The 15,859-nt window shown below is 47.8% G+C and overlaps 2 protein-coding genes across 10 annotated transcripts in view; both read left to right on the forward strand.

The window, feature by feature from the left end:
* Positions 1–977: 977 nt before the first annotated feature.
* Positions 978–6,954, forward strand: dnpep (aspartyl aminopeptidase). 7 transcript variants are annotated; one of them, XM_070957586.1, is made up of 17 exons: positions 1,004–1,083; positions 1,169–1,221; positions 1,536–1,626; positions 2,204–2,319; positions 2,776–2,864; positions 3,074–3,187; positions 3,453–3,578; positions 3,692–3,816; positions 4,120–4,204; positions 4,295–4,402; positions 4,502–4,579; positions 4,685–4,765; positions 4,925–5,085; positions 5,313–5,352; positions 5,543–5,644; positions 6,042–6,209; positions 6,789–6,954. In XM_070957586.1, the coding sequence occupies exons 6-17, from the start codon at positions 3,152–3,154 to the stop codon at positions 6,837–6,839; spliced, it is 1,161 nt and encodes a 386-aa protein (XP_070813687.1). In that variant the 5' UTR covers positions 1,004–1,083; positions 1,169–1,221; positions 1,536–1,626; positions 2,204–2,319; positions 2,776–2,864; positions 3,074–3,151; the 3' UTR covers positions 6,840–6,954. The 7 variants fall into 7 exon arrangements, with proteins under 7 accessions (XP_070813683.1, XP_070813685.1, XP_070813688.1 ...); XM_070957584.1 differs by lacking the exon at positions 2,204–2,319 and having other exon boundaries at positions 1,001–1,083; XM_070957587.1 differs by lacking the exon at positions 1,169–1,221 and having other exon boundaries at positions 1,001–1,083.
* Positions 6,955–8,477: 1,523 nt separating this feature from the next.
* Positions 8,478–15,859, forward strand: part of ptprnb (protein tyrosine phosphatase receptor type Nb) — a 19,063-nt gene continuing 11,681 nt past the window's right edge. For all 3 annotated transcript variants that reach the window (XM_070994162.1, XM_070994163.1, XM_070994164.1), the window contains exons 1-2: positions 8,478–8,679; positions 15,446–15,496. In XM_070994162.1, coding sequence (XP_070850263.1) covers positions 8,601–8,679; positions 15,446–15,496 — 130 coding nt within the window. In that variant the 5' untranslated portion in view covers positions 8,478–8,600. The remainder of the gene's footprint in view (positions 8,680–15,445; positions 15,497–15,859) is intronic.

Genomic DNA, 15,859 nt, shown 5'->3' on the forward strand with positions numbered 1-15,859 from the left:
AATTTATAAAACAGCACATGGTGGTCTCTGCAAGCAAAAGAAGGGATTCTGGTTCCCATACAGTCAAAGCACAGACCACCACCACCATTAGTATTACACTTACAGAACAGCACCAGTGTATTTAGACAACTTCCTGTATGATCCCAGTATGTTTAACACACTGCAGCCGCTCCTCTGCTGCAGCCTGTTGCTCTCATACCTATTAATAGAGAATGAATGCTAAAGTGTGTGTGTGTGTGTGTGTGTGTGTGTGTGTGTGTGTGTGTGTGTTCGTCCTCCTGGGCTTCCTCAAGAGCAGGAGAGACACTGCAAGCTGACAACTGATATAAACATCTCTCCACGGTTTTCTGACTCTCAGTGCCTCCTCCTCCCTCGTTGTTCAGGACTATATAAGGTTGGTTCCTGTGGCGGTGCGGTGATAAATGGCTGCATGGCGCCAAACGGACAGTAAACTAACATGGATGAGTCAGAACGAGAGGCAGAGAGAAGGTGCTTGGATGCAAACATGAAATACAGACTGTATAGAAAGTGAACAGGAATAAATAATTAGGAATAAAAAGTTAGAAATTTAGGGAAAATGTATGAACTTGCAGGTCAAATGTTGCCACCCACAGAGACAAACATATGAGACATTATATGACATTATATACTATTCTTGACCGACATAAGAAAACTTAATTCTTTGATTTATCAGTGACTGATAACCATGTAGTGGTGTGTTTTCCCCTGATACTGAGCAAGTGTGGCCCTCAGAGCTGCCTGTAATCACACATTCAAACATATAAAACACGTAGACTTGGTTGAACGAGGGAAAACAAATCATAATCACGACTATGACTTCAATATACACCGTTAAAACAGAGGTTAACAGAAAATAATATTTAAGGCAATAATTTTCTGTGCGGGCCTGAAAAAAAGTAGATGTAGTTGTAGTTACACCGCCTGGCCGGTAGATGCCACTGTGGCACAGCGTTTAAACACAGCCACTGTCACTGTCTTTGCTGTTGTCAGCTAATCTGTATCTTCCTGTTGTTCCCGTGTCAGGTCGTCGGACTTCAGAGTTTGACGGTGGAATTAATGCAGGTAAGTGCCATAAAAATGTTATTGTCGCTGCGGTATGTGAAGGTGTTGCTCCCTCACTGAGCGCTGCTTTGACTTTGGCCGGCAGAGGAACAGGAGCGAAGAAGAAGAAGTAGAAGCGGAAAGCCTGAATTGGTGCAGGTTAGCAAACAAATGTTAGCTAAACACGTTCGTCCGTTATCGGACAAATCTGGCTTTTTACGCAGTTCTGTAAGTTTTCTGATAACGTCTGACGACAAACCATTTGTCATTTTACTGCATTAATGTTGGTCGTCGTTGATTTGTAAGCATACATTCATGACGCTTAAAAATGTGGAAAAAGGGTTGAAATGTCGCGATAAGTGTCCGAAGTTTTAATTAGTCGCCGGTAGCTTTTAGCTAGCTGTGCTGTCTCATTGCTTGTGATGAACTTGTGCAATTGACGCATTATTTTCTCATTTTTCTTTTTTCTTCAGTCTTTGATCATGAAGAGCTCCAAGGAGGCCGTACAGGCAGCAGCTAAAGAGTTTCTGCAGTTTGTCAACAGAGGGGTGTCTCCATATCACGGTGAAGTCCGACAAGCGAAGCACTTCTTCACTTTTATTACAGAAGCATTGTTATGTAGCTCCATCACTGACCACTGAAAAGGTGCATTCAAGACGAAGACGGTCAGCTTCATGTTCACATACGTTTATAGATACATTTTGAGATATTTCTCCAAAATATGGGTGAAAAATAGTGTAGAATGAATTAATGTTATATGTTTGAATGAATGCATTCATCAAAGCTGCGTGCTGTCGAGGTTTTCATCACGAGACTTTCTATCAATTGATGTTTAATGTCTAAATTAAAGTTTTTTTCATTCTTTAACTTAAACTTTGAACAAAATTTGTTTAAATATTTAAATATCCTCCAGAATGAGAACAGAAAGCATGATGAATTTGACATGTAACGCATGCTTTATTGTAGTGATTCAGTGTCTGCTCATGGTTTTGATTTTTGTCTTTTTAAACTTTTTAACCTTAAAACTCGAGTTAGACCATTTAAAACTGTCACTTTTTTTCCCAAAGAAGCCATAAAATTTACTCTGAGGCTGATTTTACTCAGTTTGAGTTCTGACTGTTTTTCCAATTAACCTAATTAGAGGTGAAGAGTTCGGCTGAGGTCATCGGTCGTGTCTGATTGGTCGGACAGCAGTGACCTGCTGCCAGCTGTTTGTGGTCTGAAATGAAGCGAGGACAAAGACGTGTCAGTCTGCAGGTGAACAGACGACTTTGAGCTCGAGATAAGATAATGCTCCTCAGATGATTTGACACGATGTGTCCGACCTTTGACCTCTGACACCCTGCAGTGCGTGAGAATGAAATGACCTGATAAGTTACTGTAGATTTAAGTTTTATGGTTGCATTGATCATTTTTGATAAATCCACTTTTAAAAGAAAAACTTTCAAAGCGAAAAGCTTGTTTACAGCTGATAGTAAAACTGTCGACTTGTGCGCTCAGAAAATACAGATGCTAGATGAAAATGTGGCTGAGATGATAAAAAACAGATAAAATATATTGAGTGCGGTCAGAGGAGCTTCTGAACAGAGAGACTGTCAGAAAAATGGTGTCAGGATCAGACTGGAAGCAGCTTCACTGAAAACTCCCTCTGACATTTCCAAAAGCCAAAAAAGGGCAGTGCAGCATCATTTTCTTCTTCTTTGGTCCCTGTAGTGGTCGAAGAATGCAGGCGGCGTCTGCTGGAGGCGGGCTTCATTGAGCTGAAGGAGACGGAGCAGTGGGACATCAAGCCGTCCACGAAGGTCAGTCAGAGCTGACGTCTCCGCTGCGAGAGCTCAGGGCAGTAAAACGCCACACGAGCTGCTCGCTGTGTGCGGAGATGAACAGTTTGCTTGACTTGAAATGTGCAAATGGTTGAATAGTGTCGTCATTTTACTCAATTTACTCTTTTATTTTCATATTTTACTTGAGTAATCCATAATATCTCAACCCCGTCCTCTGCTCTCTTCAGTACTTTGTAACCAGGAACTTCTCAAGCCTCATCGCCTTCGCTGTGGGCGGACGCTACCTGCCAGGAAACGGCTTCTCCATGATCGGAGCCCACACGGACAGCCCCTGCCTCAGGGTGAGAGCCCGCCTCCTCCCACCTGTCAGTCCGAACACTCCACGAGGAGCATGAGTGTACAGTGTTTTATGGCCGAGCAGCGACAGGCGGAGCAGTGAAGCAGTTCACATGTGAGAAAGAAGACGTGCTCGCAGCTCTTAAGAGATTTTAACCAACGAAAAACACGAAGCTCAGTGAGCGTGTGTGACTTTCAACAGCACGCCGTACGTTTTAGATCGTAGGTGTGTGTTTATTCTTCTCAGATCAGGTTGTCTGTGTGTTTCAGGTGAAGCCGAGGTCAAAGAGGACGAAGCAGGGCTGTCTGCAGGTCGGGGTGGAGTGCTACGGCGGAGGCATCTGGAACACCTGGTTCGACCGGGACCTGACCATCGCCGGCCGCGTTATGGTCAAGGTACCACCATCTTTCAAAGTCTTCCGCTGATATTTGAGGGTCCACACAAAGCAGAACGGGACACATTCTTGGCTTTAATGAGTCACGTTTCCCACCATGTCATCCTCCTGCAGGCTGACAGCAAGCTGCTCCACCGGCTGGTCCACGTGTCCAGGCCTCTGCTCAGGATCCCTCACCTGGCCATCCACCTGCAGAGGGACATCAACGACTCCTTCGGCCCCAACAAGGAGAACCACCTGTCAGTAACACCACACATTAGATAGTGAAATACATGCTGCGTTCAGGTGCAGCAGGGCAGTAAAGGGGGCTTTATGAGTAGTGGGAAAGCTGATGTTTTCAGAGGAGACTGTTTCTTACGAGCAGCTCAGTTTCTCTTTGTCAGTTTTCTGAAACATCTTTCAGCTTTGTTGAGTTTTGTAAAACTCTGTGTGTGTGTGTGTGTGTGTGTGTGTGTGTGTGTGTGTGTGTGTGTGTGTGTGTGTGTGTGTGTGTGTGTGTGTGTGTGTGTGTGTGTGTGTGTGTGTGTGTGTGTGTCTCTCAGCGTGCCCATCATCGCCACCGCTGTCCAGGAGGAGCTGGAGACGGGCTCTGCGTCGTCCGGGGATGCCGCCTGTGCCACCAGCACGGTAAACCACAGCGACACGACGTGTTGTTTTACAGGATGAGCAGTGGCATTACTCAGTTCCTGTCGCTGACTCTGAGTCTCTGCTGCTCAGGCGGAGAAACACCACCCGGCGCTGGTGAAGGTTCTGTGTTCGGAGCTGGCCGTCGACCCTGAAGCCCTGCTGGACTTTGAGCTCTGTCTGACCGACACTCAGCCTGCGGTGAGTCTCGTCTTGTCGCTGCCTGATGCTTCTCCTCCGTCCTCTGTGCCGTTTGCTGTTTGACTCATATTTCCTCCGTCGTGGCGTTCGTCCCTGCAGGCGTTGGGAGGCGTGTACGAAGAGTTCATTTACTCTCCTCGTCTGGACAACCTCCACAGCTGCTTCTGCGCCCTGCAGGTCAGGAATGTTTCTGACGCTCGTCACTTTCTTCTTTGTCTTCTTCGGCCTCTTTTGTTGTTCTTGTGTCACAGTCTGTTGACTTCCGGCTCGGTCGTCTCTCAGGGGCTGGTGCAGTCCTGCTCAGGAGACTCTCTGGCCGAAGACCCCAACGTTCGTATGATCACTCTGTACGACAACGAGGAGGTGAGTGAGGCGGATCGACCTCCGCGAGGTGTCTGCTGAGGAGCGGGGAGCTTTTGGGTCATCACACACAAACCTTCAGTGGCTCACTGAGAGCTCGCCTGAAAGTGGCAGAATCAGAAATCACTCTTCATCCACCTGTTCGCTCTGTTTTTCATGCAGGTGGGCTCAGAGAGCGCTCAGGGAGCTCAGTCCAACCTGACGGAGCTCATCCTCAGCCGCCTCGCCGCCTCCGCCTCCAACCTCACCGCCTTTCAGCAGGCCGCGCCGCTCTCCTTCATGATCAGTGCCGACATGGCGCACGCCGTGCACCCCAACTACCAGTCAGTATCCACCCCAACACACACATCAGCTGTGGCATGAACAGATGCTCAGAGCACCAAAGGGTCAGGGATGACAACATGAGAGTCTGGCAAACGAATCGATCTGTGGGGAATTACGGCTGAATCACGTCCATTCAGATAATTAATTTCATTTTATGAGCCATCGGGAAGGTGCAGTGTCATTTCTGTCCGACTGAGACAGACGCCACTGTTTGTTTTGTTCTCAGGGAGAAGCATGAAGAGAACCATCGCCCATCTTTCCACAAGGTGAAGACGTTTGTTCATCTCTTCCTTCATTTCAGACAAACTTCAGCCACACGAACTGCTTCAGACATTTGTTGGTTGAACTGTAGCTGATGATGATGATGATGATGATGATGATGGAAGACAGTCAGATGAATAATAATAAAAAATAATAATAATAAAACTTTCACATGTCAAATCATTTTCCTTTCAGGGTCCAGTCATCAAGTTTAACAGCAACCAGCGCTACGCCACGACAGCCGTCACCGCCTCCGTCATCAGAGAGGTGGCCAGCAAGGTCGGGGTGCCTCTGCAGGTACGCTGTGTGCGTGAGTTAGCGTGTGTGTGTGTGTGTTAGTGCGTGTGCGTGTGTTCTCATCTCTTCTGTGTGTCTTGAGTCACTCGCCGGCTAACGCAGATCTCCAGGCAACGTCCAGGACGACGTACAAGAAAAGAATCTCTGTGTGAAATAAAGATCAAAGGACAAAACGAGGCCGTCACAAAACGCATGTGGAAGGATGAGAAACGTTTCACAGAATCACTTCATTTCCCTCGTGTGATCTGCTTCAGTTGTGAAGCTGTTCTGAAGTTCAGGACAGAAGATGCACGTTTTATTTATTTAGGTTTTTCTTGTTCACATCAGTGTGAATGTGACAGTGTCTTTATTCTGAATGACTTTCCAGCCGTCTGACTTGTGATCCCGCCTCCTGCAGGATGTGATGGTCCGGAACGACAGCCCGTGTGGAACCACCATCGGACCCATCCTGGCCGCCCGCCTCGGCATCCCTGTGGTGGACATCGGCGCTCCGCAGCTCTCCATGCACTCCATCAGAGAGATGTGCTGCACCTCCAGCGTCCTGCAGAGCACCACCCTCTTCAAGGTAACCCCAGTGTGTGAAACAAGCACACCTTATCTCTCAGGACAGCAGAACCAAAAACCAGCTTATGACACACTTCATGTTTGACTCGAATGCACCGAAGAACCGCTGATGTTTGATTTAGCGCCTCAGAAATGACCCTGAAAGAGTTCAATCAACACGTCTGACAGTCAGAAATGAAGATTTAGTCAGAACAGCAGTCCTGTCAGAGAGACGATGTATTACAGGCGTCTCCTGTTCTGTGCTCGCCATGCGAGGACGTCGCCGGCAGCACCCTGAGCTCAGGGCTGAAGTAGCAACGACGTCGCTACACCAGCAGGCGGCAGCAATGCACTAAGCTGCGCCTGGACGTCTCTCTTCCTCGCTGGTATTTCCTGACTCATCGCACTCATTTTCTGCAGAAGGAGAGTGCTCTCGTCTCTTTGTGGGCTCCACCAGCTTTGAGTCTTTCGGGAGATAAATCCTCCTTTTGACCTGGTGTAAACTTCTTTGTTTTTAAGCTTTGATTGCTTTTTTTTTTTTTCCTCTTCCTGCAGTTGTTTCCACATTCTCCATGTTCTTCCTGTCTGCTTCCTCTTGCAGGGTTTCTTCGAGTTGTTCCCCACAGTGAGAAGCACGCTGGTCGTCGACTAGAGCCCAGAGAAGCATAACTGATGGCATCAGAGGATGTCGCGCCTCATTTTCAACATGCGGTCACATTTACATCGACTGCAACACGTCCAGGATTCCACGTGCGCTGATGGAAGAACATTAGCATGAGGAGTAGTGTCAGACTGGACCCAGGTTCATGTTGAAAATGACAAATGGTTTCTTGAAATCTGATCTGTCAGTTGTGGTCGACATGGTGCTCCTCTGCTCACCTCAGACATGCTGTAATTGTACCCCAAAGAAGAAAATCACATTACAGCACGCAGGCACTTCTCATCTTTCCTATGAGCTGAAATTGTTTAGAAAAGAATAAAATGTTGAGTCTTACTGAGTGTTTCTGTCTGAAGGACAAAGCAGTGTGTGTAATGTTCTGTCACCAGTGGGAATGTGGAGCAGGGGAAGCTGCTGTGCTTGATTTTCACCTCCTCACTGTTAACATAACGCTGGACCACAGGGTGGAGCGAGGGAGGGGAACTCCTCCACCCTGCAAGAGACGCCTGCTTTCACAGGGAGGAGTGCGCGGGTTCGTCAGAGGGTTTGAATACGGCCTGATGGGAGTCGTTACGCCCTGAAGCGAGCAAAAGGAAGTGAAGAAAAAGAAGTCTGTCGAAGCCAAAAATATTGATTGGATGCTGCGACTGTTTTCTAGTAAGTGGCAGACCAGTAATCCAGCTGTGAGCAGCCGTGGTCGACTAATATATGACCAGAGCAGTACATGTTCAAGTAGCAGTAGGACGAAAGTATTGTAGAAATATTTTGCATGTGTTCATATTCACATTGAAACATGACACCAAATCAGAGCTGCTGTGGTTGGATTGACCTGCTCTGAGCAGAAATGAGCTCCTAATTTACCCCCCCCCCCCCCCCAATATGTCTGCATTATTAATGCATGCTGGGATATTACATGGCCTCAGGTTTGCTGTGTGATAATTTCATTAAAAACGAATCAGTGTGTGAATATGCAGCACATGATCTGAAGTAATGAAGGTCTGAAAAGCAGCTTTTGATTCAGGGTTGGATGAATAAATCCCTCATTTATCCCCGAGAAAAAAAAAAATACAAACGGATGTGCAAAGTTCAACTGGTCAAATGTGTAACAGCATAAGTGGAAAGGGCCATTCAGAGGGAGGGGTTGTGCAGGTGGAATCGTATACATTTCAGTGGTGGAAGATACTGTTTGGGACGTCAGATTTAAGGCACTTGTACTTATTCTCTGCTTTCTATTTCAGCTAAACTGCATTTCAGAGATGAATTATGTCTTTTTGTTGCTCTGCAGGTGTTAGACAGCTGCTGTTTTCAGATTAAAAAAACATTAGAAATGTATTCAATGTGTGTAATAATTCATCATCACGTGGACCTTTTTGTCTTCAGTACTTTTACTTTTAGTGACACTTCAGTACTTTTAAGATTTGAATGAGTATTTTTACAGTGATGGTAGTTCAGTAGAGGATCTGTGGACTTCCATCAGCTCAGCTCAGCTCTTATGGTGCTTCTTGCGTCTTGTGGCGCCTCCTGTGGCTCTGGATTTCCAACCTCTCTCTCTCTCTCTCTCTCTCTCTCTCTCTCTCTCTCTCTCTCTCTCTCTCTCTCTCTCTCTCTCTCTCTCTCTCTCTCTCTCTCACTTCCTCTCCATCACCCCCGTGCAGCAGCAGCAGCCTCAGCCTCTCCTCAGACATGGAGAGCTGCTAGACGCGCAGCAGCAGCGGCCGCTCTCCCCTCGTCGCTCCGGTGGATGTTGGATGTACCATGAGGTCTCCGCGGCTCTGGGCAGCTCTGTGCCTCCTCCTCACCGCCTCCTGCCGGCTGTGCGCGGCCGCCCGACACGGTAAGACAGCCCAGCTCTGGTCCAGCAGCGCTGACGGAGACGGATGCACTTCTTTTAATGAACTCACTGCATCCAGGCGGCAGGGCGGCGCGTAAATCACGACTTCCAAGACGAGCAGTGCGTGTTCCTGCGCGCTGTTCCACTCAGCAGCGAGTTTGGAGTGACCTCACAGCACTTTAGGTCACTGCTTTTGTTCTCTTTAGAACATTTCTTGAGGATATTCTAAAATCTACACTTTCTGCTCTGGCATTTGGTTGTATTTCTGTGAGATATATCACGGGATTTGCGGAAAATGTGCGCTTTAAGTTGCTCGGTCCTCCCATATGTGCTTAAATATGGAGGAAATCGTCTGGCTATAATATCCCCATGATTACCCCACAGGGAGTTTTATTTGGTGTAACATCCGAGCTTAATTCTGTGCCGCAGACAGCAGTAGGATCAGTCTTCATCTTGTGTTTGTGGCTTTGTATCTGCTCTGCTCGCCTCGCCTCGTCTGCCTCTGATCTGTTTACACGGTGCGAAACTGCGCCACTGACGCAAACGCGCTGACCGCGGGTCAGCTCGGATGTGTCTGCTGCCAGAGTGAATCATTCTGTTGTTCAGTCCGCAGCGACAACAACAAGCAAACAGCAGGAGAGAGGGGGATTCAGTGTTATCGTATGGAGCCGATAGATGATCAGGGATCAATGATCAGGTCATCAATCTGCTGCAGCTGGAGCCAGAATTCATGAACTGACCCACAGCGGCCTGTGTGATTTTTAATGACTACAGTACAAACTCATGCACCACGAAGCTCAACACTGCCAGTAAAACCTGACAATAACGACATTTTCTGATCTTATAGGAAACGTGAAAGTGTTGTAATGTCAGTCGACTAATAACCGCAGAATGAGCACGTGCAGAATAAAACGCCAGCAGTGAGATCAGTAACAGCCTGTGGGCTCTGTGAGTCTCTGCCATGTCATCTAGAATCAACTCTGGAAATGTCATAGAGGCCATTAAGTGGTGAAATGTTCACTGCTAACATGCGACTGAGTGTCAGAGACATGTGGTCTCATATGATTATGATTTGAGGTCGTGACCCCAGAGAAACCCACCTCTGCAATATTTTCAGGTTAATCTGAATCCAAAGAGCAGCTGCGCTGTGAGCGATCTTCAGATGGGCCATCCATGACACACCCACTCACTGCAGCGACAGAGCCAAGAATACTCTGGACAGTCAGTAACTGAAGTATAAACTTTGACCAGAGTGGAGTCTTTCATCAGCCTGCAGTTCAGGGTCGTCGTGCACAGTTTCATGGTCAGTTCGTCTGTTTTATAAGATCAGACATCAAATACTGCTCACAGTATATTGAGCCTCTTCTGCCATTTTCCTTAATCTGTTCACCTGCTCGGTCCGTACTTTTCCTTTCTCGCTCACCTGCCAGCCGCGCTCACCTGATCACACCTGAATTCATTCCCAGTCGGTCGAGTATTTCAGCTGCTCTCCCAGACTCACCGCAGACTCTCTCGTGTCAGACTCTCTGGCATTTACCTTTGGACTCCTCTCTCGTTGGCGAACCTGCCTGCCTCAACCGACACCTACTCCTTTTCTCTGCTTCCTGGTTCCCGGTCAGCAGTCCGGCAGACACCAGCTCCTGGTTCCTGTTTCCCGGTCGGTGGTACAGCCAGTCTTGACTCTTGGTTCCCCATTGGTGGCCCAGCTGGCTGTGCGATCTCCTGAGCCAGAGCTGCAGCCATTTCTTGCTCCAGCCGTCCCGTCGCCGGCCCCCGGATCTGTGGTCCCCGTCACCTGCCTCCAGTCCAGAGGGCCTCCGACTCGTCCCTGACTAGTTTTTGGTCTGCCTGTGCTTGCTGGGTACCTGTGCTCCTGCTGCTTGTTGGCCTCAGGAGACTCAGAGTCCATCTCAAGAGACTTTGTTCTTTTCTTTTTTGCTATAAGCTCTACTCGTGTTCTGGTGGTCCTGCTGGGTCCTAAATATCTGTTACAATATCGCTCATAACAGAGCTGAAGCCCGTCAGTAATGACCTGACGGGTTTGTGCTTTCTGGGCTGTGGAAGGAAAAAATACAGACAAGTCATTTTTGTTTCTAAGTGTGAACAGAAAAAGCCTTGAAAACCCTCAGAAACCTATAATCCCTGCAGGAATATTAATATAATATCACGTCGTACTCAGAGTTCTGACTCATAACTGACCTCGCAGCTCCGTCTGCTCTGTTACTACAGCGGCTTCCTGCCTCTTTGATGCGCTGAACGGTGTTTCAGCACCGCGGAGAGCGACAGGCCGAGAACACGAAGCCCCTCTGATCTCACCGTGACTGTTTCATCTGTAAATATATCTGGAAAAGAGAATGAAAGGCCACGTTAGTCACTGATTCCCGCAGGCTTTGATCAGTCCAGCAGTGGCTCTGACAGCGTGTGATGCCTCGTGCTATTTCACTGCGGCTCCCACTGTTGTCTTACTGCAGCTTTCAGTAAGACTCAGCTGTTGTTAGTCTTCTACAACTGGAACAGGAATCAATAGAAATTTACCCTAAATGTTGCACAAACTTAGTTTAATCGTGAAATTATGAGATCTCTCTGCATAAAATGACTTCTGAAATGTGGAAAATGAACGTTACCTGCTTTAAAAAGTTAAATGGAGACTAAAGTACAGGACAAGTGCAGGAGAACAGAAGCAGTGTTTCATCCTTTCAGGCTTTGTCACTTCCTGTCTGCGGCTCTCCCTCCTCCCTAAAACATTTGCTCTGTCGGGATGAAATCGTACATTTCTGGGCGACTATTTTCAGCAACGGATGAATCCACGTTTGGTGCTGTAGTGAGTGTTTGTGGCAGCAGGATGGTGTGTGTGTGTGTGTGTGTGTGTGTGTGTGTGTGTGTGTGTGTGTGTGTGTGTGTGTGTGTGTGTGTGTGTGTGTGTGTGTGTGTGTGTGTGTGTGTGTGTGTGTGTGTGTGTGTTCATGGTGATGAAGAACGTCGGCCTGAGCAAACACTGACGTGTTTTTAATAGTTTTCAGAGACTAATGGAGCTCTGTGGCTCATGCTAACAGTAACTCACTTTGCTGTTTTGGTGTTTTTATGGGATTTGTTGGCAGGAATGAAAGTCTGGAATATCACCAGGCTTATTCTGTGTGCATGTGGCTCACAGTGAGCTCCAGTCAGAGTGATTGTGTGAGTCGGTATGAAGCGTAAAGGTTAACGGAGCTGAGGAAGGTCGTGACCTCGCTGCCTGTGCTGCCACTCAGCGACACCGCGCCGGCTTTATTCTGCTCCGTCCTGGCTGACTCATTCCACCTTAAATATCCTGTCAGCCTGCAGACCGGAGCACGAGTTCACGCAGCAGCAGCAGCAGCAGCAGCAGCAGCAGCAGCAGCAGCAGCAGCAGCAGCAGCAGCCATGAATGCCAGCAGCGCCATTATGAGAATGACACTGGATTCAATCTGGCAGCCAGTTAATGGACACTAAAAGCTGGACGCAGAAGCACTGATGATGATGATGATGATGATGATGATGATGATGATGATGATGATGATGATGATGATGATGGGAGGCTGGGGTTCAGTTTCTGAGCTGATGATGATGAGTCAGCCTGATTTTCTAAACCAGCAGTGGACCCTCTCCTGGCATCAATGAAAGCTCTAAAAACTCATCCTGCTCATCAAAACGACACGTTCACACGTTTGTTCCATTAAAAAAATCTCTTCACGCCCTGAAATACCTGAACCGACACCTCTGCCTTCATTTATTGTGAGCTGATCTAAATATCCTCCGCCCACCCCTCTTCTGCTCACCTTCGGCTCTGCTCATTAAAGACAGACAGAAACTCTCCCGTGTGCGCCTCAGTGACTGAAGCGCGTCTTGCTGAGCTTGTAGCTCCACCTGGCGTCTCGTTTCGCTCCGTTTGAGAGTTTTCTCATCAGCCAGCTGAGTGTTTAAGCTTGGCTTAAGTTTCGTTAACAGGGATCAAAACATGTCGTGAAGCCAGAAATCCCCACGTTATGGTGGACGCTAAAGCATCATTACACCCACTCACTTCTGGCTTTGTCTTCAGTGGGAACGCGTGGACGCGCTGATGGTCACCCCTCATCCGGCACCACGATGGTGTGTTGAAGTCCTGCAGTAAACAGTTATTTGTCTGATGTTCCAGTAACTCGTCACGCTCTGGTTGCATCATCATCATCATCATCATTTCCTAAAAGATGTTTGTCACTGGCCTTCATGCTGCTTTCTGCTGAGGTCGTCACATTGGACGTGACACACAGGAAAAACAGAAAACTGATCTGCTGACAGTCGGAGCGAAGGTTTACCTGCATTTAAGAAGCTGAACGTCAAACTGTTCAGGCTGTGAAAGCTCAGCACGTGGCGACGTTTGACTGTGGGATTCCTCAATGTTGTGGCGTTCTCCTCGTTTGCACAGTAACTTAAAGCCAAGTGTTATCCAGTGATCTCTGCATTCATTTGAACCAGTCGCGGCCTTGAGAGAGGACCTGAGCTGGAGTGAAAGCAGAAACCACAGGATGAACATGTTCCACCGGAGGAACGCGAGCTGCTGATCATCTGTCCGCGTGACGAGATGATTTACTGTGAGACAAACCTTAAAAACGGCTCCCGCTGCGGAGCCGAAACGCACTCAGACAGAACGACACGTCTCAGACAGCAGAACGCATCCAGAGCTGAAAGCGACCACAGAGGTGATGGAGGCTCGAGAGCCAGACGGCGGCTCCCCGCAGCACCGCCTTAGTTTTAGGTGGAGAAAGAAGTTTGTGAGGAAGCAGGAGAGAAGAGAGCTGCTGCTGGCTGGACTCAAACAGGAGAGTCTGTTTCTATGACTCCCTGAGATGAAGCCTGCAGCGAAATCAGCTTCACAGCACAAATCTCCTGCTCTGAGCGGAGAGTTAAAAGTCTCATTACAGCGTGTTTTAGTGAAGTCAAGAGAATCTGAAATCATTTTTCTTTCTTGTTGAGATGCAGCTTTCATTACTCTTGAAAACGCTCCAGTCGAGTTGTTTTTTTGGTGAAATGCTCTCATTAAAGTGGAGATTTCTCAGGTTTGTGGACAGAAAGGAGTTGACTTGATGGAGGTTTATGAAGTGAGAGGAGAGGAGGATCAGAGCTGTGACTCCTCTGTCAGGCGTTTCCTTTACTACAGCACATACGAGGTTCTCACAGGACCAAACAAAGCACAGATGAACCTTGTTTTAAGAGCGTCTGCTCGTTAGATACTCAATTACACCGAAATGTCTTCTAATTAATGTGTGCTGGACGAGATGATTGACTGCAGTGACTGAGGACAGTGATGGACAGTCTGCAGGAAGATGAGATCTCAGTGGAAGAGAGAGGAGGAGGAGGAGGGAGGAAGAGATAACGAGGCAGGGAGGGATGTGTGGGCGGAGGTGGAGGAGCGATTAGTCATCGTGGTGTTTGGATGGAGGCGACGGAGGGACGGACAGATGGAGTCTTTCCATGCTATGTTTAGCAGCGCCGCGGCTCTCTCGTTAAATGGAGATTCCCTCTCTGATAGCTGCTCAGGCTCTCTGTGTCGTCTCGCGGTCGATAATCCCGTCTGACTTTTCATAGATTTCAGAAACGCCGGCTGAGTTTTCCTGAAGCATCACTGACCTGCGGCTCAAACTCACATCAGCTGTCTCCTTTCTGTCCAGGTGTTTTTCTGAGTCCAGGTGAAAACGATCAACATGTCCATGGCCGCGTCTTCGTCCTCTGACAGGAGACAAAAGTGCTCTGTGACATCACTAACTGGGGCGGGGCCAGAGTGGGCAGGAGTCTCTCATCCGTTCTTTTATTGCCTTTCGTTCTCGTTTCTGACTCTGAAACATGAAATGATGTTTTTAGATGAGACAAATTCAAAGGGTTCAACAGTTTAACGGCTGCTAACGGCACAGTGAGGAAATATTTCAAAGTTTAAGGCTCTGATGCTAAAAGCAGTGACAGTTGACTTTATGTTCAGTTCTACGGGATCTGCCGGACATATTTTCTGAGATCAAAACTTTCTGAGTGACAGCTGCTTTCATCCCCCGTTTTCCTGTTTACATGAAGTCCTGTTCCAGAACAAGAGCTTTCCCCGTCAGGATTTATTTTTCCGATTATTCACACGTCACATCAATGCACCATCGCCGGTGCTGCCTCTGCTGCACCCTTTGACTCCGCCCTGAATTGGTGATGTCACAGTGCTGCGTTTGAGGATTCTGACATCACTCTGACAACGATCCTCTTCAGCACAGAGCAGATTCACATGTGAGAGTCTGTCCAGCAGCTCGAACGGAGGACGTGAAGTCAATGGGGGGGTGAGGGGGGGTGAGCGGGTGTGTTTCTCCAAGCAGTGATGCACAGCTGTACATAGATCCTTAATGTATACATCAACACAAACAGACACAAATAAACAGAACACAGCGGGCGCTTTTCACTGCCTCACACAGAGCAGGACTGGGGAAAGGTCACGTGAAACACACACACACACACACACACACACACACACACACACACACACACACACACACACACACACACACACACACACACACACGCGTATGCCATCACTTAGCAACACAATATTGACATAGCTGCTGCTCTGGTTGGGCTTTCTGTCTGTCTTTGCTTCCTATAATAAACTCATTAGCACTGGATTTTAAAGCTGCTTTGGTTTCTCGTGGAAAAGTTCATGTTAAAGGTCGTTTGTAGGATCACTGCTTGTTTTCTGGGTGCGTCTGCAGCTTCTTTCTAAATGAATGTTTGTCTTTTGTGTCTGCAGGTTGTCTGTTTGAAAAGAAGCTCTGTCCCAGAGATCAGCTGTGCAGCGATGGTGAGTGCAGCTTCAGCTTTGCATCTCAAACTGTCTTTGTTCGCCTGTTTTTACGTCCTGCAGAAGAACAAACCGGGATGACACCTCGTTCCATCCACGAGTCAGAGCAGAGTACACAGAGTAATGTTTGATATCTCCTGACCACGTGAATCTCTGAGGCTGTTGATTACTTCCACATGAGCCTCAGCTTTGATGTTGCGTCTTCATCATTTTAAAATCCTCACAGCAGATTCTGCTCATGAGAAAAAGAGCACCATTTTTTCCACAGAGGGAGTTTTGATGTCTGTAAAAACAAGAGTGCGTGAGGTGCAGCGGTGCGTCGAGTCGAATGTTAATCAGCCTATTGAAAAGCGTCTTTAGCCC

The sequence above is a fragment of the Chaetodon trifascialis genome, chromosome 24 (assembly GCF_039877785.1).
Source record: "Chaetodon trifascialis isolate fChaTrf1 chromosome 24, fChaTrf1.hap1, whole genome shotgun sequence".
Classification (NCBI taxonomy): domain Eukaryota; kingdom Metazoa; phylum Chordata; class Actinopteri; order Chaetodontiformes; family Chaetodontidae; genus Chaetodon; species Chaetodon trifascialis.

Excerpts from the sequence above, each read along its gene's own strand:
- dnpep (XM_070957582.1), top strand. Across the intron at positions 3,817-4,119 it reads CCCAACAAGGAGAACCACCT|CGTGCCCATCATCGCCACCG; the intron begins GTCAGTAACACC and ends TGTGTCTCTCAG. Across the intron at positions 5,086-5,312 it reads GCCGTGCACCCCAACTACCA|GGAGAAGCATGAAGAGAACC; the intron begins GTCAGTATCCAC and ends TTTTGTTCTCAG.